The sequence below is a fragment of the Astyanax mexicanus genome, chromosome 19 (genome assembly GCF_023375975.1).
Source record: "Astyanax mexicanus isolate ESR-SI-001 chromosome 19, AstMex3_surface, whole genome shotgun sequence".
In the NCBI taxonomy this organism is placed as follows: Eukaryota; Metazoa; Chordata; class Actinopteri; order Characiformes; family Acestrorhamphidae; genus Astyanax; species Astyanax mexicanus.
In genome coordinates, this window is record NC_064426.1 from 26,358,712 (window position 1) to 26,385,366 (window position 26,655).

The window sequence follows — 26,655 nt, forward strand, 5'->3', positions numbered from 1 at the left end:
CCTTTAAGAGCCAGGTGCGCTCTGACTTTGGCGGATCACTATTTTAATGGCGCAGTGGTTTTGCTTCCTGCTTGTTCACATCTTTATCTTTGCCAAGCTGAGGTAACACTTCATGATCTATTCACATAATGCTATACTATGACTTTTGGTATGTTAGGCTATGGATTATACTCTGCGTTAAAGGCTTTTAGCTACAAAACAGGCTGTTTTTTACTGTTTTAGAGATTCTTGCATACTTTTGTCCACGTCTTATCTGAAGAGCTATTTAGTTAACGTAAAAAAGGCGCACATCTTAATTGTGCACCGTGTTATTTGACAACCGAGGGCCAAGTGTATAGACTACACTTCCAGACTGAGAGAGGGCATTCTGCAGTGCACACAGCAAATCTGCAGCAGCTGCTTTCAGCTTCACTTTATACAAATACACACACACACACACACACACACACTCATATACACACAAATTATACATGAGGCTGTCTGCTCAGATCAGTATAGAACATTACTGCGGGGAAAGTGCACAGCATGGGGTAACACGGTGGATGTTTTTTTTTGTGTGTGTGTGTGTGAGTGTGTACAGAGTCTGACACATTGTGGTGCTGTGTTTGTAATAAGTGAAGTAAATAAGCGTGTAGTGTGTCACAGTGTGTGAGATGGTAGATGAATGTAGGATGCTGTATACAGTATATGCTGCAGTGTAATGCATCATCTGTGGGTTTGACGTACAGTAATGCACTTCTGTGGAAACTGACCTATACATGCTCCGCCCATTAATACATAATGTCGTATGCACTGAATGGAGGAGCTTTATAGAATGCTGGAAAATGTTATTTATTCTAATAATTAATGATACTTACTTAAACTTATTTATTATAATTCATTATAAACACATTATACACAAATTGTTGTCTAGTAAAAACAGTTTTAGCATTTTACTGTAAAATATACTGCAGTATATTATGAAATGGCTGGAAAACTGGTGTGTTAAAATGCTTGCAGAGTTTTGTATCCATATTTAAAAAAAAAAAAAATAATAATAATAATAATAATATATATATATATATATATATATATATATATATATATATATATATATATATATATATATATATATATATATTATAATATATATTTTTTATCCCATTTTCTCTTCAATTTACAAAGCCAACTACCCAACCCACTCATTAGTACACCAGCAGATGACATGGCTCTCCAAACCATCACTAACCATCAGTAAATTTTGCATTTCATTTAAAAATCAAGAGTCTCCAGTGTGGAGATGATGATAAGATTATTACTAAAAAAGTTAAAATCAGTCTAGAACTAACTTTTACATAGTACAATAAAAATACACATAAATAAATGGAAAAAAGAGTAAAAAAAACAATAATACAAAACTATTAAAAAGTGTGAGGTTTCCAAAATCAGTGATGGTTGGAGAGCCATGTCATCTGCTGGTGTTGATCCACTGTGTTATATCAAGTTCAAAGTCAGTGTAGTGTTTTCTTACAGCACTTTATGTTTCCCTCTGCTGACAACTTTTACAGAGATGCGGATTTCATTTTCCAGCAGGACTTGACCTAACTGGTCTTATATAATACTTTTCTGAGACTCTGATTTTGGGATTTCATTGGCTGTAAGCCATAATCATCAACAATAAAAGAAATAAAGGCTTAAAATAGATCACTCTGTGTGTAATACATCTATATAATATATGAGCTTCATATTTGGAACCGAATTACTGAAATAAGATAACTTTAATGATATTTTAATTTTCTGAGATGCACTAGTACATCCCAGTAGACTGGATACAGTACATGGTATTATTAAAAACTCAGTACAATCAGTACAGCTTGCTTGTGTTCGAATGCTGGTGTGTTAGCGTACCGTGTCGTAGGCGGTGAGGACTTTGCGCAGCAGCTCTGGAACAGGTCCCTGCGCCTCCATGGTGGGATAGGCCTCGCTCAGGTCCACAGTGACCCGCAGGCAGCGCTCGCTGTTCAGAAGCCACGAGGACACGGTCAGGATACATTGCTTCATGTTAGCCGCCGGGGTCAGGCCACACAGCTCTTTAAACGACACCATGGCGTTCTGCCAGAGAGGAAACACACACAAACACACACACACACACACACAGCTTGAGAGATTTGCAGCTACTTACACACTACTTTAAAGACTTGACATCACGTAATTTAAATACTTACAGATTTAGCTAAATGACAAAATAAAAAGATTAATCTAATAATAACCAACCATGTATGTTTTCCTGGAATAACAAGAATTTATTGCATATAGAGAAATATATTGCTCCATTTTCTGACCTCACTAATGCTCTGCGGTGTTTATATGGCTACAATACCTTCAAGTTCTGGGTTGTTTTAAAAACTGAAAAATTCAGATACTCAAATACAGACTTGTTTGTTGTATGTCTACAGACAAAGTGAACACTGAACATATATTTAAGCCAGTCATACAGTAGCTGTTAAATGTGTAAATGTCTTAACACCTCTAACACACTAACTACTAGGGGTGGGCAATATTATATCGTATACAATATATCGTGACACAGAAATATCATGATATTAAAAATCCATATCGTGATAATAGGCATGGTTTGTCTTAAAAGGAGTCCATTATTTACTGTGAAGCTTTAAGTGTATTTATTGTATAATTGTTTTAGTTTATAGTTTTAGTTTGCAGTTTATATGCATGAAAATATTCTGCAATATTTTTTGCTGCATTATATTATTTTATGCTATATTATTTATTTTGCCACATTATGATTATACTGTTATACTATTATACTATATTCCTGAAATTAATGAATTATTTTTCTGTTTTCCTATTTTGCCAAGTATATCGTTATCTCAAAAATACCCTGAAATATCGTGATATTATTTTAGAGCCATATCGCCCACCCCTACTAACTACTTCTAACCCCATTTCCTTCTTCCCCTCCTTCACTTCTCTATCCCTTTATTTCCCTTCGACCTCCTTTAAGCCCTATCTAAAAATGGTTTATCTTAATTCCTATTACTTTTGTACTTGACTATTGTAAGTCGCTTTGGACAAAATGTCTGCCAAATGTAATGTAATGTGTAACTCTTAGTCTGACATAGTGCTAGGGGGTATACCGGTTCATATGGTATATGCGGGGGAGTTTAGAACCCGTATGCATTTTTCACATGCCGCCATACCACTAAAGGGCGCTGCAGAGTGCCGGTCAACGCAGTCAAAGGAGCAGACACATAAGGCTAGGGTCATTTCTTAATACACAAGTACACAAATCTGGACTCCCGTACTTGTCAAGTACGCACTTGGGAAGTTCGGATCGCGAGTGCGGACTCCCGAGGACGGGAGGAAGCTGGACGTTTGTTCTGTAATTGGAACCGCTGTGTACTTGATGAGGTCACCCTCTTAGAGGAGCGGAAAGCGTTGTTCCGAAAACATAGGAGCACATTTTCACCTAGCCCCTTTTTTCTAAACAAATAAACCGCATATCTGAAGTCTAAACCTTTACATTTTCGCCTAAAAATAACTTAAGACATTGTTTTAGCACACAGCAGTACTGTTTTGAAAATGTACAGGTACTTATCTATGTACCTTTTCCTCCGCCATTACGTTTATACTGCTGAGAGGTGCATTCTGGGTTATCGGGCTGTAAGAAGTTCACACAAGTCACCTTCCATGCATCCTCGATTAAGTGGGAGGAGCAAGAACACAACCGGCTATTAGTTGTGTACTTGGCTAACTGCGATCTTCTGAATTGGAAAAGTTCTTGGGCTGCGACTGATGACGTTTCCCGAGTCCACAAGAACACGAGTACAGACAAGAACACAGATTAAGAAACAGCCTAGCACTGAAAGAGTGAAACCAGGCTAACCGCTAACACCACCAAAATATAGAGTTAGCTAACAAGCTAACAAACTCACAACTAAAAGCAAACCACAGACAGATCATGTTAGCTTACAGGCTAATTAGCTAACTGCTAACAGCACAGGCCGAATATGTGAAGGTGCCGTGTCACTGTAATCGGACCCACACTGGATTCAATTGTTTCTACAATGTCATAGACGTTTGGTGCATCAGATTAGTTAACAAGATAACAAACAGATGACCATTAGCTCAATTAATCAATCAATCGACCTTTATTTCCACTCGGTAAATACATTGAGGGTAACCCTTACTTTGAATGCATCCGTGCATATACAAAATTCAAGGGATTGAAAATTAAGTTTAAATGATAAAAACAAGCAAACTGTGTATTTAATAAATAAATAATTCAAAATAAAAGTATATGCAGACATGCAAAATATAAAGCAATAAAACAAAGAGATAAGTAAGTAAACTCATAAAATAAAATATGTAACTCAATTAAAGAAATAAAGAACTAAAATAACCAGCATTGTCTTCTTGCAAGTATGCCTATTAAGTTTTCTTATTCTTATAAAAAAAAAAAAACACCAGTTCACCAATTTTTAAACAGTACTGTACAGAAAATATTTTCAGCAACATATAATTATACCTGCGGACTGGAACTCTGGGTAAGCTGGGTTATAGCTAGGCCTCTGAAATGACCTCTACTATTTTAAAGCGTATCAGCTCATTTGCTTCCTCCTGACCCGTGAGCTGTTGTACTGGGAGAAACAGTCAGCTGGGGATGGCCGGTGCTCACTGTCGAGTTAGCGGCTAAGTGAAAGTCATGTGGTAGTTTGTAAGAGGAGCACACTCGGCCCTCTGTGTGCCGCAGTACAGAGGAGAACCAAGCGTTGCCTTTGGCTCGGAACATCACACGAGGGCGAGCGAGGATGTGCTCTACATAAATGTCACTCTCTCAGGCTCTCAGGCTCTCGGCGGCACCGAGCGACGGTTTCCTAACGCACAGAGGAACTGAGGGAAGAGCGGCGGAGGCTCTGAAAGCAACAACCTTCATCAAAGACTCACTTAAGACACAAAGTCCATTCTAAGCCAGACAATGAGGAACACGGTGTCCTCTGATTGGAGAGAAATGAGGAAATATGGCAGATTCAGTAATGTTATGCATTCAGGATGTTATGCACTTCCCTGAAAAGACAATGCTCGTCCACGGACAAAAAGCCATCTCAAGAGCATGCCATGCATTGCATTTGGAGGCGATATAAGCACTCCATAGCCTATCGCAAAATCTGCAGAAAATACATGAATATTCAAGCTGTATGGAAATGACTGTCACAGAACACCATTAGGAACCTCTCCATGCAAAATGGTCTAGGACAGGGGTGTCCAAACTACGGCCCGCGGACCATTTGCGGCCCGTTTCCTTTTTTGGAGTGGCCCGCAAGGTATTTCAGAAATAAAATTAAAGCTGACCCGCTATTATTTATAATGTGAGATTCAAAGTTTGAATGCTAGGTGTTAGAAAACAGACCAAAGAGTTGAAAAGCGTGAGTGTGCTCGCAGTAAAACAGCCAAATCCATTTTCAGAGGCTGTATATGTGTGACGCAAATACGTAAAGACGTAATTTGGCCAGAAGAAGTCCCACGAATAGCGACCCAACACCCCAGTTTTTAGAATGAATATATTAGGCTTAGCAGGAATGATCGTTCCAACACACTGGTACCATTACAAACAATATTTTATCCCTTATACCAATTATTTTATGCTTCTGCTTTCAGTTTAGAAACTAAATAATACAGATTGACGCTTTAATGTTCCTTAGCTTTTGAAGAACATGACAACTCCAAAGAAACGAAAAATGGACAGCAAATGCAGAAAATTTCAGGCCCGTTGTAAAAATGACTATTTTTTAACTGGGTTCAGAGAGAAGCATGTATGTTTAATTTGTCAGGAATCAGTTACCGTAATGAAGGAGTATAATATTAAGAGACATTATGATACGAAACATCAATTTCTTAGAAAAATCTTAGAATACACAACACTGTCAAAGATAGATAAAGATAGTGACTCAAATAAAATGGTGTGTAAATATTTGTAATCAATTAAATGTATTATTTTAAGTGGTGTATTTCATTATTTGTCTTATTACAGAGTCTGTGGCCCATAACTGCACATATATTTCTCCTTCTGGCCCCCCCCCAAAAAAATGTTTGGACACCCCTGGTCTAGGATATTGAGTTACACTGGTGAGAAGTTCCACTTTTGTCTTGCTGTAGGTAACCAACGAATCTGTGTATGAAACCAGTGTAATCTTTATTACAGGCACTTTGACAGCCCAATGTTCTGTTAATAAGGTCCCTAAGCCAATGATCCTACCTTTCCTGAACCCACAGTCTGATGCACCATTCCAACAGGGTGATGCTCATCCACATACTGCTACCGTCTCAAGAGTTTGCCGACACTAGACACTATACCATGCTATTGTATTGGAAGCACTATCAACACTCCACCCCTACTGCAAAATCTGCAAGAACTGGGTAAATATTCAAGTTGTTTTAGAAGGATAATCATAGGACACCATTAGGAACCTCTACAACCTAATGCAGAAATCTCTGGCACACTACTTCTCTAGGTATAACTCAACAAATATGACCAAGAGTTACTCATTTAAGTCTAATTTTTTAATCATATATTGTTTCTGGTAACCTTTACCTTCCTTCCAAACAGTTCTCGGCGCAACTTGTTTTGCAATTACTCTTTGACAATGGTTGTACTGTACAAACATATGATTGTAGTTACTGTGTGTGTCTGTGTGTGTGTAGTTTGGCGGGAAAGAGTTTTGTGCTGACTACTGTATGTGGAGACAGGGTGGTTTGCAGATGCTGTTTGGCTGGGTTCACATGCCAAGATTACTGCGCTTGAGGTTTACACACATACGTAGACACACACACACACACACACAGGTCTGTTTTTATTTCTTGTCAGAACACCAAAAGTGAAAGCATATGTATTTATGAAGGTTTAAATTAGAAAACATCATAAAAACAGATTTATGATAGATATACTGATGTATTTAATTTGATGTAATGATGTAATACATTTGTGAAATGTTTTATTTTCATCTGTTGTAAAGTTGCAATTTTGGAGATACAAGGTTTTTAAAGGACAATGAAGAGTTTCATACCACATATATACATACATAGTATGTATTTATCCAATGCATTTATTAAAAGGGGTGTCCACACATATTTGGACATTTAGATTTTAAGAGACCACTTCAGTTTCTGAATCATTTATAGTTATATGTTTGGGTAAAATAAACACTTGTTTTTTTCTATAAACTACGTATTCTATAGACAACGTTTCTCCAAAATTCCAAATAAAAATATTGTCATTTAGAGCATTTATTTGCAGAAGTGAAAAATGACTGAAATAAAAAAAAATATGCAGAGCTTTCAGACCTCAAGTAATGCAAAGAAAACAAGCTCATTTTCATAAAGTTTTAAAAGTTTAGAAATCAATATTTGATGGAATAACCCTGTTTTTTAATCACAGCTTTCATGCATCTTGACATGTTCTCCTCCACCAGTCTTACACACTGCTTTTGGATAACTTTATGCCACTCCTGGTGCAAAAAGTCAAGCAGTTTAGTTTGGTTTGATGGCTTGTGATCATCCATCTTCCTCTTGATTATATTCCAGAGGTTTTCAATTTGGTCAAAACAAAGAAATTTATCATTTTTAAGTGCTCTCTTACTGTTTTTAGACCTGTATATAAAGAATTAGTGGCTTGAATCTTGTTCTTACAACATTTAAATAACATAAAAACAAATGTGTATGTGTGTATTTGAGTGTGTGTTTATTTTTTCAATCAGCATAAATTATATTAATCAGTATATTTGTTATTAATCTGTCTTTATGAAGTTTTCTAATTAGTATGCATTAATGCACATGCTTTGACTTTTGATGTCCTGACAAGAGATAATAACAAGCTTGTGTGTGTGTGTGTGTGTGTGTGTGTGTGTGTCTGTTTGTGTGTGTCTGTGTGTCTTTGTGCACGTCCAATCACACATGTCTAGAAAACGGAAGAGTCGTGACTGTGTGTTTTGGGGAGAGAGAGTGTGTGAGTGTGTATGTGTATTTGTGTGTGTGTGTGTGTGTGTGTGTGTGTGTGTGTGTGTGTGTAAGCCTCAAACACAGGAATCTTGGCACGTGAACCCAGCCAAACAGCATCTGCCAGCCACTCCGTCCCCACATACAGCACTCTTAAGATCACAAACCTCATCACCCTAGACATACACACACACACACACACACACACACTCAGTCACACACATCAATATACAACTGTGCTATTTTCACCTTCAGCCAAGCTAAACTGGCTGTCTGCCCTGAGGTTATAAAGCAATCACACATCCTTGTGTGTGTGTGTGTGTGTGTGTGTGTGTTTGTCTGACTGTGTGTGTTTGTCTGCATCTCATTGCTCTTTTAAATTACAACCCTAAACAACTTAACTGGCTTTTAATGACCAGACAAACACCCCACCACACACTGAGACAAACACCCTTATAAAGAAAAGACAACGTTCATTAAAGTTATATTATATATCAATTTTATCTTAAAATATTACCATCAAAATGATTCTGACGCTTCACTGAATTGTAATATGGAGAATAGTATCTCTATTGTTGCTACTCCAGGTTTGGAACACTGCTAACTGCACTATTTAACTTTGGTGAAGTGGGCAGGATAACACTCACAAGAACTGTAGTCCACCACTTTAGTCCACATGGTTACTTCATTTACAATTACAGTTCTGCAGAGGTGGAACAAGTCACTAAGTTGCAAGTAAATAACATGTGAGACTCAAGTCTTGATATTTAAGTTATGGCCAAACTTTTGACACTACAAGTCTTAAGTCTTGATACTCAAGTCCCAAATCAAGTCCCAAGTCTTGATACTCAAGTTATGTTAGAAATCTTGACACTAAAGTCCAGAGTAATGTCCTAATTCTTTATACTTCAAGTCCTGAGCCATGTCCCAAGTCTTACGATTAAAGTACAGAGTCAAGTCCCAAGTCTTGACACTCAAGTACAGAGTGAAGTCCCAAGTCTTGATATTCAAGTCTCAAGTCAATTACCATGTCTTAACACTAAAGTCCTGAGTCTTGGCAATGAAGTTCAGGGACAAGTCCCATGTCTTGACAATAATGCCATGAATCAATCAAATCTTGACACTATAGTCCCAAGTCAAATCCCAAGTCTTGACACTCAAGTCTTGATTCAATTCCCAAGTCTCTATACTCAAGTCACAAGTCTTAAGATTAAAGTCCTGAGTCTAGTCCCAAATCTTGGCACTCAAGTCCAGGGACAAGTCGCAAGTCTTGAAATTCAAGTACAGAGTCAAGTCCCAATCTTGATATTCAAGTACAGAGTCAAGTCCCAAGTCTTGGCACTCAAGTCCAGGGACAAGTCACAAATCTTGACACTCAAGTACATAGTCAAGTTGCAAGTCTTGACACTAAAGTAAAGAGTCAAGTCCCAAGTCCAAGTCCCAAGTCTTGACACTAAAATACTGAGTCAAGGCACAAGTCTTAAAACTCAAGTCCTGCATCAAGTCCCCAGTCTCGACACTAAAGTCCAGTGTCAAGTCCCAGGTCTTAAAACTCAGGTTAAGAGTCAGGTCCTAGGACTTGACACTCAAGTCCAGAGTAAAGTCCTAAGTCTTAATGCTCAAGTCCCAAGTCAATTCCCTTGTCTTGACACTAAAGTACTGAGTAAAGTCCCAAGTCTTGACACTGAAGTACTGAGTAAAGTCCCAAGTCTTGACACTCAAGTCCAAAGTAAAGTCCCACAGTAACAGGTTCACACCTCTGCGGTTTTGTATCTCTCAGCTTGTCCAGAAATGTATGTATGGAGCATGTCCTTTTTGAGGGGTGGCTCAGGTGCAAAATTCCAGTTTCAAACTGAAAGGGGAGCCTAGGAGAGAAAAAATGATGACCAGGTTTCCAATCCGGCCCCAGTAAAGCAATGCAAACTGAAAATGTCTATCATTTTGTTGCTTATTTGAGGTCTATTCCTATTCCCGCAGCTACTGCTGCTGCTGTAACTGTTAATGGAAGTCTCCTAACAACACTTTTGAGACGCTAATTTACAGTTATGATGAAGAGGCGGAGAAAATACCATGCAACACTGGTCGCGCTACTTGTACAAGCTTCAGCAATTCAAGAGGAATGTGGTGAATGTGTAATCAGCCACGCTTTCACCTCCCTCCAACGTGTGAAAAAGATAGACATTTTTCATTTTTCCAATTATGTATTACAAAAACTATGCATTTAATTTGTTACATAACATGTATGCTTTTTAGACCTGACACTGGTGCAAAGCCTTACTATATACACTGTCATGCCAAAAGTCATGGGATAGCATTATGTAAACTGATTATGAAGTATTATGGCTTGGGAACACCCACACCTGTATATCCTGTGACTGAGGCTGAACCATGGAGTTCAAATTATTGGAGTTCGAGTGAGGCCTGATACTGGGTGCAGATGGATGTAACCTTGCACCCTCAATCCTCAATCGTGTCACGTGTGTGCCAGGAAAAATGCCATAGAAGGCACTAATATCCATTCATGGTTGATATTGACTTTTATTATGAAGAACACTAAAATGTGCTTGATTCAGTACGCAAAGAGAGCAGTTGGCAATACTTCGCAAAGTCTTTAACAAAGTGAAGAGCTTTAAATCATCACAGCAGTGGTGATTGAAAACAGGTGACTGTGATCAGTATACAGGTGAGAGGGAACAGAAGAATAGCCCTTGATTGGTGAAGGTGGATAGTGTGACCGCGACATCGTGAGTTGTTGGATTATGGGAAATGTAGTCTTTGAAGTCTTTGTGTTATTTGAAAGAAAGTTCCTCCAGCAAAAGCAAGAAAACTCTTTTTGTAACACTCTTGATTATAGAAGAAGCAAAGATTGAACAGATGTTTCACCCGGTCTTGTCCTTTCAAAATGATATTATCATTAAACACTGATAATATCAGTCTGGCCCTCAATGAAACCTTCAACTTTCTGCCTGTGTAAGTTCAATATCTTTACCCAGGAGGCCTTGCTTCATCTGGCCCTTCTGCTCTCCAGCTGTCGGGTGGTGCTGAGTGATATCTGGACTTTGGGCCTGACCAGCTGTCCTTCACACTCCTGACCTCTCTATAATGTGTGTATTTCTATAATGTACAGTCTGCCTGCTTCTCTCTCGCTCTCTCGCTCTCTCTCTCTCTCTCGCTCTCTCGCTCTCTCGCTCTCTCGCTCTCTCGCTCTCTCACACTTTCTCTCCCTCTCTCTCTGGATGTGACGGGGTGTGAGTAAGATTAACAGTTTGTTTAAACTGAAGAACAGAGCAGAGGAAATATGCACTGGGACATTCACTTCCCACGAGGGACACACACACACACACACACACACACACACATACACAGTTTTTTTTTCTCATGTTTGATGCACTTTCCTCAGTTTTCTTTCCTTCACTTCACCCTTCCCCCTTTGAGTTTAATGGCCTCTCGAATTATGGTTCAAATCCCACGATTAACACACACACACACATTGACAAAGAGCGCGGGAAAATGCTGCTTTCCGGAACACGTTTGATAATTTGTTCCAGACATTTCTTTCAGAATGTTGTGTGTGTGTGTGTGTGTGTGTGGGGGGGGAGGGGGGGGGGTTATATCTCACACCATCAATCCTTTCAATTTGAAGCTTGTTTTTTTTTTTTTTTTTTTACAGCTTATTATTATTTAGGTATTAATCTACTAATCTTCCGACCTGTTACTATACAGTGGATACTGAGGTTGACTAATATGTAAAAAATATCACAATACTTTTAACAATATTTAATACGCAACATGATATTTATTTATTTATTTATTTATTTTGCAATCAAGTTGTAAGGGATGCAATGAATAAAAAAAAAACTGATGAATTTGCCGTATTTTTCGCACTGTAAGACACACTTAAAATCCTTTTAAAAAAGTTTTCCAAAAATCGACAGTGTGTCTTATAGGGGTGTCACGATTTTGATATTTCAATTTCAAATTATGTCATGGTCTTGAGCATCGAAGTCAAAAAGAGGATCGACGATCCCTCCCGCAAATGGCGCAGCACGTTACGCAAATGGCGCAGCACACTGTAGCTCAAAGAGCAGCCCTTTCTCCAGAGAATGTGAACATTCTCATCTTCTTAAAGAAAAACTTGAAAATATAAAAATAACAGTTGTTTTGTCTAGCCTCAAATATGTTAATAGTTTTGGTACCTTAAGGAGCATCTTTCTCTCAGATAAAGTTAATAATTTATCTTTGTTAAAGAAAAAAACTTGCCATTCTCAATAAAATAAGTCTTATTTTTCATGTTTCACTGTTATAGTAGGATAGAGATCAGTTTGTTAAGGCTCTAATTGTTCTATTATTTTTTACATGACTGTTCCAGTATTTTTTATTTATTTATTTTTGTTATGTGCACACTGCTGCTAACAAAAAAGCCACTAGGTGGCATAAATAATTACATTATTTAAATTTGACCATTAGTGCCTAATGTGGTGTTTTACAGATCACTTGTATCACTTTGCATCTCTTATATCAAGTCCACCTTTTGAAATAAGATATTGTAAATTTGATGAATCAAACCAATGACTGACTATAGATTAATCTAAAACTGGCATAGGCCTCTCTGCTGTAAAAAAAAAAAGAAAAAAGAAAATCGAGAATCAAATCGTGACCCTAAAATCAGAAATCAAATCAAATCGTGGATTTAGAGAATTGTGACAACCCTAGTGTTTTATAATCCGGTGTGTCTTATGTATGAATTCTACCGGTCAGGTTGTAAGGATAAGTAAATCCACTCTGCTGAATTATAGCGATGTACAGGAGTTTCAGTTTAGTTCTCCAGCACCAAGACTGGAGCAGTATTAGCATTAGCCGCCAACTGCACTAAGCGCTAGCACTTTTGCCATTAAGAGGTGAGTTTTATAGCCCTGTAGCCTGCTGTTGACCCTAGCTAGCTCTGCTGGAGCAGTCTAAGCATTAGCCGCTAGCCGTGCTAAGCGCTAGCTCTTTCGTCGTTCAGAGGTGAGTATTCTCTGACTGTAGTTTGCATGTTTATGGTTTTAAAACAAGGTACATGGAACAAACCACTAGCTAATATTGGCCTGATTTACTGGAAAAATCAGGGATCCTCAGTGTAGCGCTGTTAGGTGGCATTAGCTGCTGTACCCAGTGGAAATATGGAAATCTAAGCTTACTGTAAATAAATGGAAGCACTTTACTCACCTAAATAAAACGTTTTTAGGAGAGGAATCTGTTTAGATTAACATCCAGCACTTATTTGGCTTTAAAAGAAAATGATACAGCTTTGTTTACTTAGCTTAGCCTTACAGGTCTGCTAAATTAGAAGGAAAACACAGCGACACCCTTGTTCCTATATATACAGCTTGTTGGAAGTTATTCTAAGATGTAATGATATTCTCACAGCACACATAATCTGTGCACTGTCACATTTTTTCAGGATTGTAAAAGCCAGTAAAATGACAATGGTTTGATATATTGTGTCGCTCTAGTGATAAGAGTAATTTAAATCACTTCAAAAAAATCTGAAATCTGTCAGAAAGCTACATCTCCACATCTCTGCCTTATCACACCTGAGGAAAGCCAGTCTGTCATATTCTAGACATTTTAAATTCCCCAGATCGGATGAAAAAGGGGAGAATTAATGTGATATCTGACTGACAATCATGTCCTTTACTTTTGTCTTTACATGTCCTTAAATATCTTCATACCTAAATAACATTCAGCAGAATAGTGAGTAGTTGTTTTTTTTTCTATCTAATTACTCTTAGATTATTTTACTGGATAATTTACAGAGTGCTGAGTATTATGTGCAGTTTTTGTGTAGTTTAGCAAATGGGTTTCTGACAAAGCCACAGTAATTTTAACATTTATCCAGTGTGTCCATTACCAACTTTAATTAACAGCACTTGATGAATATAGTTAAAATAATCAAAACAACAGCACCTAAAAATGTTGAGCTTTAAACACCACGGGTTTACCCTAAACACTTGCTTAGCACCACAACGTGGAGTAATGAAACAGTAACTTTAGTAAGTCAAATTTTAGGAGAATATGTAGCAATAAAAATATCTATATTTGTATCGCAAAAGACATATTGATATGAAATGACCAATAGCAAACAGGGTCAATAATATAAAAAAAAGAATGTAAAAAAAAAAAAAAAAAACATTCTTATTTAAACTGCATAGGATTACTGTATTTTCACAGTAAAAGGTGCACTTAAAATTTAAATTAAAAACTGACAGTGCGTCTTATGTATGAATTTTATCAGTCATTTTGTAAGGAGCAGTAAAGTCACTCTGCTTAGGTACAGATTAATAAAGGAGTTTCAGTTTAGTTCTCCACTAGCATTAGCATTTGCTGCTGAACACGCTAAGCACTAGATTATTGGCTATCCAGATGTGAGTATTATCTGCCTGTAGCCTGCTGCTAACCCCAGCTAGCACTGCTGAAGCAGCATTAGCTAGTAAATAGAACATTGCCTGATTGACCTCATCAAAATAGCGATCAAAATCTTTATAATTTAATCCTGTATTAACACTGGCACATATGAACAGCTAGGGTGCCGGTTAATCGACCAAGCTACCTGTCTAGCTCTCACGCTTCATTTTCTTCTTTTGTCCCTGAATATGTGCAAAAATGCAAAAATTAATGCCATCAACATTAAGTCATTAACACGCATGATTAATAAGCCTGATCACTTATTAGTGGTTTTAATATATATATATATATATATATATATATATATATATATATTAGTGGTTTTAATATATATATATATATATATATATATATATATATATATATATATATATATATATATATATATATATATTAAAACCACTAATAAGTGATCAGGCTCTGTAAAATGTGTGAATTATGAGAGGAAGCTGTGTGTGTATATATATATATATATATGCTGAAATATAAATTCTTACTACTTTCTCTCTGTCTCTTTTTCTCTTACACATGTATACACACACACAGCTACTTTTGGATGATGCTTGAGCTCTCAGTTAAACTTTTACTCAGCACATAAAAAAAAATCTAATTTTAAAGCATCAAACCACTCCCAGATATTACAAGAAAAATAAGTCTGTTAGCCAGACATATCACATTACACAACAACAACAATATAAATATAATTCCATTTCGCGTACATTCATTATTTAATTACTTTTAAATATCCAATATTAATCACTTTTGAGGGCTCTGTAACTTTTTTGTAAATAAACCGTTGCTGGTCACGCTATGAGCAGTTACCACACGTTAGCATTAGTTTTTGCTAAATGGCAAAAAAGGAACAAATTAGTTCATGGTTGAACTACTATGAACTATGAACTAACTACAAAACTAAAACTAGAACTACAAACACAAAATTCTTTATTTGACAGTACCTACATCTCCCTCCTTTGCTGACTTGTCAAGGACAGTTAGTACAGATTCCTCCATCAGACAAAGTCTACTGGCTAATCCTGCTATTTATTGTCTGAGGTTCCAAAAAAGCAGACATGCCTGATCATCAATTGATCTAGTAGGCGAGGCTCTGGTGATTCTATGTAGATTTTCCTATTTTGTTTTGCATAATATTAGTCCCCTTTAAGAAGAAAATAATGTGATCAATTGACACCACCAGCAAAGATACAAGACTACACTGTTGAGGACAGTAACAAAACACAATTGAAGCCACGACTGAAGCTGAGAGAGCAGACACTGGAGACCTCAGACCCCCCATGTCTACAATATGTCTGAAGAAACTGTTGGGCCAATCGATTTAGATAATAGCTTCACTGCTTCACCACTCATTTGCATTATGTGAGTTGATGTGTTACAGCTCTGTCGCCCTATTGCTTGCCCCTAAATTGCGGCTATGAATCATGTACTACAATAGGAAACGCCTGAACATTTACCTGCTATTGTGAATGCAGGGTAACAGCACCTTGAGCCATAATGACTGCACTCTACACTCCGACTACGCCACGTCTAATTATCAAGCATTAAGCTGTATTGTCTGCTTTTATTACTCTCTTTTGTAAGATGTAAATGTTAAATAATTAGGCCAGCAAAGCGCTTTCTTTACAGAGCAAAATACTGCATTAGTGCAGCAGGAATCAGGATCAGGATCTTTTGTTTTCTTTAGCTTCCAGAGCATCACCAAAATCACTAATGAGCTTCATTACAAACAGCTGATCCCCTTTCTCTCTTTCATTCTCTCTTTCTCTCTGTGACTCTCTCTAATTGAGGGTTTGTCCTGTTGTAGGCATATACCCTTTTTGCACAATACATTCCTTTGAAAAAGACCTCTTGCCTCACTCAGGCTCGTATAAAAGCCCTAATCATAAACGAATAAAACTAGACCCTAGTTGCCATTGTCAGGGTCTGAGTTTATTAACAGAAAGCATGAATCATAAAATAATGGCTAGGTTTTGATCTTAGAAGCTTGCAATATTTTAAGCCCCTTGTTAAAAAGCCACTGACAAAACATTTACGCATTAGAGGTATCGAATCATTCATTTTAAACAAAGTATTGTTGGACATAGGCATACTCTATACTCTATACTATATGTCCAAATGTTTATTGACACAACTTCTACATTCATTTGCATCCACTGGATGTGCAAATGAACATACAGCTTGTCTAGTTAGAATAAATGTGAACCTGGAGTGTCCCAGTACTAACACTCCTGTCAATGAATGCAATCAAATCCTCACAGCAATGCTCCAGATTCTAGTGGAAAATCTTTCCTGGACAGTAGAGACAGTTATTCCAACAAAACAGGGTAAACTCATTTTAGTTTTCCTTGATTTTTGGAAAAAGATAAACAATAGATGAGCAGATGTCCCAATATTTTTTTACACCAAAAAACTGATGAACTCCTTGAAACCTATGTTGATTATTTAGCTACTAATCCTAATATAGAAACAGGGTTCTATATTGGGGCCCATTAAATTGATATTAAGTATGACAGTGATGTAATTATGAGAATGACTTAGGCCCAATCCCATTTCTTTTTTGTACCCTTACTCCTTGCTTTCGAGTGTAACCCATCCCCTTGGAAGAAAGTCACAACGGAGGAAATCCATTAGCTTTTATTTAATGTTCTTTTACACCTTAAATATTGCAAACTCTGCCATCTGTTGCATTATTTAAGGTGAAACAGGAAAATAAACCAGCTTGTTGGCTACTCAGACTAACTAGAAAAATACTGACACGTGTGGGTTTTATTTGGTCCCCTTCCCAGTGATTCTCATAGCATAGTGTTGAGGATGCCCTTCAAAAATCTCCAATTGAAGGACCATGTAGCCCTGACACTTCCCCCTACTTCTTCAGTCTAACCCTAGGCATGCACACCAAAAACAGAACGTTAAAGCTAAGTGGTAGGGACAATGGGTTAAATGGGATTGGACCTAAGTTTGGGCTTACATAAAGGATCTAAGGAGTTAAAGTAGCTTGTTGAGTATATCTAAAGATTTGATCATAAACTGGTCATGCTTCTGAAGCATGAATAAAATATTACAATTTACCCATCTTGCCTTGTCGATTAAATCAGTTAGATGTTCTCAAGAGTAGACCAATGATGTTGTGTTTGAGTGGCTCGAAATTAGATGATTCCAGCCAGACTCTTGTACCAATAAACAGAAAACCCTAGTATCTACATTCATTACACTGTGCACCTGCTACCGCATATATATTATATTTTCTTTTATCTTGGTCTGCTTTTTGAAGTCTTTTTTTTTTTTCATCACCAAGCATTGCTTTCGTCTCTGAGTTGGACTTACCTGCACATTTTCCCGCAAATCAGTCGCCTCTCTTAGTGGCTGAGTGGAAGCCCTGAAGAGTTCATCCACCACTTTGATCCCAGTGGTCTTGGTTGAAGTGTACTCCCTAGCCTTGCGGCCTTTCCTCACAGAAAGACCCCTCTTGTGAGCCTTGCCACCACCTCGCCTATTCGTGATGGCCACGTGAACAAACAGCGTGGTGTTAGGCAAGAACTCCCCTGTAAGTGATTGCAATGGGACATGTCGGTATCCAGGTTGCAGGCACTCAAAGGGGATGGTATACTGGCCAATGAATTCATCTCCGATGTAGTCATCGTCCAGGACCACGAAACGCAAGACCGCCAGTTCTGGGAGATTGATCTGAAACTCGAAGCTCTCATCAAAGATAGGATTGTCACCGTTTTGCGATACGGTCTTGGTGCGCTGCTCAGCACAGTCCGCAGGGATGCCGTGGATCTCCACATAAATATAAGGCTCAACTACATCCCCTTTTGCAGCAGATCCCCGAGGTTTTGGCAGGTTTTGACCACTGATCACTTTGATGTGGAGAAGTTGAGCAGACACACCAGGTAATGAGTCACGAGCGTTGGCACTGAAGTATGAGACCTCATCGCGCATTATGGAAGGGCGAAGCACGTAACCGCAGTTGCCATTTTGCCTGAACCAGCCCAGATTGAGGTCCATCATCAACCCTGGTGTCTGGTAATTCATGGCCACAATCTGACAACCACATTTCCAAAAGTCTTGCGGATTCATATTGCTGGCATCGATGCGCATGGGTGTCGGGTACACCCGTGACAGAAACCTCTTGTTGTAGCAGACAAAGTCCTCAGGGTACTCATTAGCAAAGCGGTTAGCATCTACCTCATTGAAAGAACATATTTCCCAGTGCTTCTGTTCCCTCTTGGACAACTCGAAGTCTCGGAACTGGACAGATTTGCAAAGAGACACAAGGTCAGACAATTCCTTGCAAAGTCGCAGCCTCTTGCAGCTGATGCCGTTGAGCTGGTCCTTGTCGTCTGCACCAACCATGCGCCTCGACATCTCAAGACCCTCCTCTTCATCAGTAACCTCCCCCTCAGAATCTTGGGTCTCTGGTGGGAGCCTCTTTCCTTTCAAAAGGATCTTGCCTTTCAGCTTCTCAGGCGAGGGCAGATAGAGTTCGTCAGGACTGGGAGGTTCTAAGTGGAGTTTGTCCCCCAGGATTTTTTTCATGTGCTGGGCCATGACCCTCTGTTGAGGGACACTGCAGTGTGTCACCAGGCACAGGATCACAGGAAACTCAGAGCTCTCAAAGGCATACTGGTTAATAACATCGAGGACTTTGGAAAAGGCCAGCTGGGATGCCACTGAGCTGCCTACGTAAACCACTGGCTCACAGTCAGGACCATCCCACACCACTACCTCCAGGCTACGACAGCCCATGCGCAAGGCACGGACGTAGCTGCTGATGTCTGAGGAACCCCAATAGTGGTCCTCCAGTAGGGAGGCATTGTGCGAGGAGTTGATGTAGTAGTGAGACAGGGGCTGTGTCATATCCTGACAAACTCGCTTGTGCTGTGGATCAAAAATGTGGCACTCGGATGACAGGAGGTAGTGTGTGAAACCATCAATGGACAAGTAGCCGCGTTCTCGGCCTTCCACTGACGGTTCATACTTGCGCACGATGTCACGACACAGCTCCTCAGTCACGCCCTCCACACCTTGCTCGACTTCCACAAAGAGCATCAAGTCTTTAGAATCCAGGTACTCTTTGTTGCTAGAAAATTGCACCAGAAGGAAAAAGATTTCGGACCTTGTGCACAGTTCACAGTACACCTCTACGAATGTGTCCAAGTCAATGCCCTCACCATAGCAATCTCTGGCCTTTTGAAGTTCCTTGAACTTCAGCTCAATGCGGGACTCCCTCATCCCTGGATTTAGTCCCTTGATAATCTGCGTGGCACGGAACAAGTCTATCTGTCCCTGCCTCTCGATATCAGCCAGCTCAAACACCGACCCGATCCAGGACGTTCTTACACTCGGCTGACTGGCTTCGACCACACCGACCATGTGTCGTCCGTACGAGACCAAATAGCGCAGTCCCATTACCCAGGTGCTGACCACATCTGCCGTGCTTGCCACCAAGTCCAGGGACTCGTAATTGTCTCCGTAAATGATTGAGAATGCGCACTCTTCTGGAAATTGATCCGACAGGCCGTTGCTGCGTAGGACAGGAGTCTTCTTCCCTAACCGCACCTCTTTGATGCTCTTGATCTCCAGCTTCGCCTTCTCAGAGTCCTTTTTGGAGGGCTCCCAGCGGAGCCAGCGCAAGTCTGGATCCAGCAGGAAGTATCGGTTGTACATGCGCGAGTTGGAGCGAACCTTCTTCATCTCACATCCCTCCAACATGAAGGCCATGCAGGCGGCGGTGCTGTTCATCTTGCGGTCACTCGGCATGGAGCTGAACGAGACCGTCTTCTTCCTCACCTGCCGCTGCTTGGAACTGTTCTGCAGACAGAGCAAAAAAAGGGTGGTCAGTGTGAGTGTACTTTATATTACACACCAAAAATTATGTTGGTTACAGCATTTGAAAATGGCCCAATGTCATTTAAAACACAGTACATGTTAGGAGTTGCATGACTAGTAGTTTTAATCACGCAAAAAAGTAGTCCACTAGGCATAAGTGCAGCAGAAACAGCAAAAGTGGACAAATCTCTTCGACAATAAAGCAGACAAGGAAATCTATGATCTCTTATCTTCTTTTGTTCATAAGCCTGTATATTTCCAGTCTGTTCGGCCTTACTACCATGTGTGTTAGTGGTTAGAACTGGATGTTTCATTTTTAACTGATTATGCATTGCACTATTATTATTATTTCTGTACTGTAAACTGCAGAAAAGTTGCTTTCTTTACCATCTGTTCTTAAGCTATCTGCTGTTTTAGTGGACAGTTCCCAACTGCTACAACTCATGGATGTCCGTTCAACTAATGTTTGATTAGTTTATGCAAACCCCTAATACATATCAGCTTTTTTCTGACTCATTAATACCAACACCAATGTTACAAAGGACAAGAACTCCATCCAAAGTTATGGAAGCATTTCAAACAAGACAAAACACTAAATGTTCTAAGTTCAAAATAACCACTAACAATACACTCAATTCAACCTCCTACACCAGTCGCAATTAAGCCTGTGCATCACAGACATAAGCATTTGCAGCTATTTCAAAACCACATGAAGACCAAAGGACTAAAAAAAAAGAAAATGGTTGACATTTAAGTATGTGACATTTAAGAAATGAACGCTACAAGGAGCTAAATTATTTACCAGCAGGATAATTTCACTTGGTTGCTTGAAATCTCAGGGGGTAACCTTCCACGTTGCATGAATTCTCTTTTAAAGAAATTGATTGACATTAGATACTTTCCAGGTATTTTTCTTTTCAAGATGTGGCTTTTATTTTTGTTGGAGAGTCTGATGAGCTCAAATGTCTGTAGGTCTGAGAGAAGTGAAACAAAGTCTGACTGCAAATACACCAATCAGGCATAATATTATGACCCCCTAATTGTTTCTACATACATTATCCATTAGCTCCACTGGCCATACATGAGCACTTTGAAACTCTATAATTGCAGAATGTAGGCCTGTAATATGTTTCACAGCATATTTTGTTTTCCTTTCACTCTGTTCTTAAATCAGGTGTAAAGGTATTATTTGGGTGGGGTGGGTGGGATCATCCTCAGTGAGCAGTGCAACTAAGGTAGTGCTGGGCGATATGGCCTACAAAACATCTTCGTTTTTGTTTTTGTTTTTATACAAAAAATCCGATTTTCAATTTTAATAGATTTTTCCACAATACAAATCCTACTAAAAAACTACAAACTACAGATGACAATGAAATAGTTTCAAACTAGGTTTAGAGCTAATATTTCATGAAATAATCAGGTGATCTGTTTGATGTTCACATGCTTTAGGTTAAGTCGACTCATTGAGTGAATCAATGATTCAAAAACATTGTTTACAAGCTCATGTGTTCATATCACACGCTGACTTCGCTTAGTCCTCGGAGCGAAATGTTTAAAAAATATGCGCGTTTGTCTGTGGGAGGTGTTGGTAACCAAGATAGGATGGACAAACACTTCAAAACTTAGTAGCAATTTCAGATATTTTAGATTTAAAAGAAAAAATGTCTGTATTTAAAGATGTAAAATCGCAAATACATTAAAACTGTAATTCCAATTTACCAAATTAATCATGAAAATCGCCCAGCCCTACTCGAAATTGTTTATAAACACCAGCAGCACTGCTGTGTCTGATCCACTCATGCCATGCCTCTTTCCACGCTTTATGCCATTTCGATCATCTGGTCACACAGAGGGGTCTTAAAAACTTCAAAAGACCCCAAAACTTATGGACTGCTGCTTTTATATCCAGTGAATTACAGAATAATTCTCAATTACTGAAGGATCTTAGGAAGAAGGTAAAGCAGCTGAGTAACCAAAATAAAAATTATGGTCTGCAAATATTAACAAGCCTGGAGAAATTAAAAGAGATAGAGAAAGAACAAAAAACTGTGTGTGAGCTTCAGATATGACCAGTGTGTGGACCGTATGTCATGACCCACAAATGCACACACATGCACTCATCATGAATTATGCATTCTGTAATAAACGGGTATCGCTGACAAAGCCAATCACGAGATTATAAAATGGCATAACCTCAAGTAAATAGGTGGAATCGCACCAAGCTATCTAATAACCATTTCCTCATGTTACATCATTACTTAAGACCCAAACCCTGTCACAGGGTAACTGGCCGTTCCTGCACACTAAACAGATGTTCTGGATGTAGGCCACTGACACTGCAGAGCCTTGGTTAATGAGAAGATTGCAGGAGTATGCAGCCAGTCATTCTCCAGGCATGCTTTAGCTTCTGCACTGCAGTTCCTGCCCTGTAAACCAGGGGGGGCTGAGCTTTTTTTTAAAGATCGCCAAGAAGTACATAAAATCAGCCATAAAAACTACAGTACAGTACAAATATACACTATAGCTGTGCCCCAAATAGGGCTGTCTATTGGCAAGAACTTGGTAAACTTAAATATGTGATCACGATACAGATGTTAGGATTCAATACAGTATCTCACTAAAGTGAATAGTGAGTAGACCCCTCATACAGATTAAACCAACTAAAAATTATGAGTTTCTTTGATTTTACCACATTGAAAACCTCTGGAATATAATCAAGAGGAAGATAGATGGTCACAACCCATCAAACCAAGCTGAACTGCTTGAATTTTTGCACCAGGATTGGCATTAAGTTATTCAAAAGCAGTGTGTAAGACTGGTGGAGGAGAACATGCCAAGATGCATGAAAACTGTGACCAAAAACTAGGCTTATTCCAACAAATATTGATTTCTGAACTCTTAAATCTTTATGAATATGAACTTGTTTTCTTTGCATTATTTAAGGTCTAAAAGCTTTGTATCTTTTTGTTATTTCAGCCATTTGTCATTTTCTGCAAATAAATGCTCTAAATGACAATATTTTTATTTGGAATTTGGAAGAAATGTTGTCCGTAGTTTACAGAATAAAACAATAATGTTTATTTTACTTAAACATATACCTATAAATAGCAATAGAAACTGAAATGGTCGCTTACATTTTTCCAGAGCTGTATATGGTCTTTAAATATATATATATACATAAATAAATATAGGGCCGGCGAAAATAAGGCGGAGAAATAAGGACAGCAGGAGAGTTAGCTAACTAGCTGTGCTAAAATCCTAACAACCGGCCCGTCCCCCGGCGCTGTAAGCCCGGGTTTAGTGCCCAAAGTGACCGGCTCTCGTTTAGCGCCTGGAGCGACCGGCCCTCCGGCGCGGTAAGCTCGGGTTTAGTGCCCAGAGTGACCGGCTCTCGTTTAGCGCCTTGAGCGACCGGCCCCTTCGGCGCTGTTAGCCGGTCACTCTGGGCACTAAACCCAGGCTAACAGCGCCGAAGGGGCCGGTTAGGATTTTAGCATAGCTAGTTAGCTAACTCTCCTCCTGTCCTTGTTTCTCCGCCTTCCTTTTCGCCGGAGGGCCGGTTGTTTGAATTTTAGCATAGCTAGCTAGCTAGCTAACACTCCTACCGTCCTTTTTTCTCCGCCCTCCTCTGGCTGTGGGTAGTAGGTAGTCAGTCACAAACCCTGGAGATATCAGCCAATAGCAATCGCTGAGGGAGTTTCCCTTTCAAAACTCGAGCGCAAAAGTCTCGCTCAAGCAAAAACAACGGCCGCAGGTAATTCGCATAGCGCGCGAGGAGAACTGTGAATTCGAGAGAAAAAAATGCCCGATAGGAGGAAACGAAGCTCGAGAGCAATATTTTGTTCAGCGCGCACACGATTCCCTTATTTTTTTGCTCGCGAGCTTCACATTTGTGCTCACGAGAAGTTAATTTACACACACAAAATGTTAAAACACGCTGGTTATTTTTTTCACCTGGTATTTTTGCGCCCCGGACGCCATACCCTACAGCCCACCTGTACTACAAACCCCCAGAGGAAATGATTAAGAATCATGATACGTGATTATCAAATAATGAGCAGGTGCAGCAGGTGTCACTGCGAGATAAAGACGAAAACAGGAAAGATGTGTGTGAGCCATCGCTACGACAGGAAAGAGAAAGCAAAGAGATCAACATCTGTACCATTAAAGCTTCACAGCAATCACCTCACCACAGAGTTTCCCTTTCCTATTCACACAGCTTCAGATATTACCTCTTCCACAACATCCTGCACTCTTTACACACACACACACACACACACACACACAAATGTGTGACACATCAAAACAGATCTGAACTCTGTTTCTAAATATGGTCTTCTGTACACACCTGCTGCAAGTACACAGGTAGAAGTGTGCCTGTGTGTGTATATGTGTGTATATATGTGCCACACGCCCTTGAAGTAAAACTACAAAGCACTAATGGAAAAGCATAGTAAGCTTAATGGATGAGTGTTAGCATGCAGTGAGGCATACGTGCCGTCGCCTGTGTTAAGCTGTAATGATGTAATGAAGTCTTTACCTGATCACATCAGTGTGATTCACTATAGAGAAGGGGAAGCTCTAAATGATTTAGGATTAAATTGATTCACTGTGGATTTAAAAAAAAATGATTCAGTGTGATTAAATATTTTAAGTAAACAATTAAGTGACATTAGGATTTTTAAGAAAATTATAAGGTGGTTTAGGATTTTAAGGAAATGATTTAGTGAGATTAGGTTTTTAAAATCAAATTATTCAGTCTGATTGAATAAGGTTATGCTTCTGTGTAATTAGAATTTCTATGCAGTGCGATTATGATTTTAAAGTAAATAATTCAGTCTGTTCAGGATTTTTAAGGAATGATTCAGTGTGATTATAATTTTTAAGGAATGATTCGAATGTGATTCAAATCTTTATCTAAATGATTTAGTGTGATTATGATTTCTAAGTGAATGATTCAGTGTGATCAGGATTTCTAAGAAATTGATTCATTGTGATACAAATCTTTGAGGAAATGATTCAGTGTGATACAAATCTTTAAGGAAATGATTCGGTATGATTAGGATTTTTAAAGAAATAATCCAGTGTGATAAAAATCTTTAAGGAAATGATTCAGTATGATACAAATCTTTAAGGAAATGATTCAGTGTGATACAAATCTTTAAGGAAATGATTCAGTGTGATACAAATCTTTAAGGAAATTATTCAGTGTGATACAAATCTTTAAGGAAATTATTCAGTGTGATACAAATCTTTAAGAAAATGATTCAGTATGATACAAATCTTTAAGGAAATGATTCAGTATGATACAAATCTTTAAGAAAACGATTCAGTATGATACAAATCTTTAAGGAAATGTTTCAGTGTGATACAAATCTTTAAGGAAATGATTCAGTATGATACAAATCTTTAAGGAAATTATTCAGTGTGATACAAATCTTTAAGGAAATGATTCAGTATGATACAAATCTTTAAGGAAATTATTCAGTGTGATACAAATCTTTAAGAAAATGATTCAGTATGATACAAATCTTTAAGGAAATGATTCGGTCTGATACAAATCTTTAAGGAAATGATTCAGTGTGATACGAATCTTTAAGGAAATAATCCAGTGTGATACAAATCTTTAAGGAAATGATTGATTCAGCTTCAGGTTTTGCAGGATTCAAAACTACAACTGCTCAATAGACAATTAATGATACCGCCTTTTATTTGGCAATTAGATGGACATAAAGAAAACGGTTAGTGTGTCCAAAAAGCACATCCTTCTCAGTCTTCAGTCCCCACAACAACACACCGCTAGTGGCAGTGTGTGCAGAATTACTGTGTGTGTGTGTGTGCGTGTTAAAGTTAAACATGCGCACACACACATATGCAGAAACAGACTGAAGGGTTTAGTTCTCTATAACAGCATAAGAAGAACAGGAGAATTATCTGTTTAAACTGAGGAATCTTTCACCACATGATATTTACACTGGCAGCACCGTCAACATCATAATGGAAAGCAGCCTGATGGGTAGAGTAACATGTGCACACGCAGATCTGCAGATTGCAGTCTGGACAGCATCACGTTGGTAATGCACAATATTGTGATAATCCTGATGTTCTTTAATTCATTAATGCACGTTATTTACGTCAGGAAAATCACAGCACAAATCAGCCATAATAAAAATCAATCAAAAGCAGCTGATCCTGACCACTTCCGACTAGACAACTGAGAGTTCATAGAGTCTGTGGTGGGATAGAGGAGTATAAGCCCCGCCACCCCCCAGCTCTGAGCTGTGCAACAGTGGAACTGTGTTTTCTGATATAACGGCTTTTGCCACTGACTTCAATCAAATCCACAGAGCAATGCTCCAAAATCTAGTAAAA

The 26,655-nt window shown here is 38.7% G+C and overlaps 1 protein-coding gene across 1 annotated transcript in view; it reads right to left on the reverse strand.

Annotated features, from left to right (window-relative positions):
• Window positions 1-26,655, reverse strand: part of plcl5 (phospholipase C like 5) — a 135,031-nt gene that overhangs the window by 28,675 nt on the left and 79,701 nt on the right. The window contains exons 2-3 of the mRNA XM_022672553.2: window positions 17,776-20,265; window positions 1,888-2,091 (exon numbers count right to left, since the gene is read on the reverse strand). Coding sequence (XP_022528274.2) covers window positions 1,888-2,091; window positions 17,776-20,265 — 2,694 coding nt within the window. The remainder of the gene's footprint in view (window positions 1-1,887; window positions 2,092-17,775; window positions 20,266-26,655) is intronic.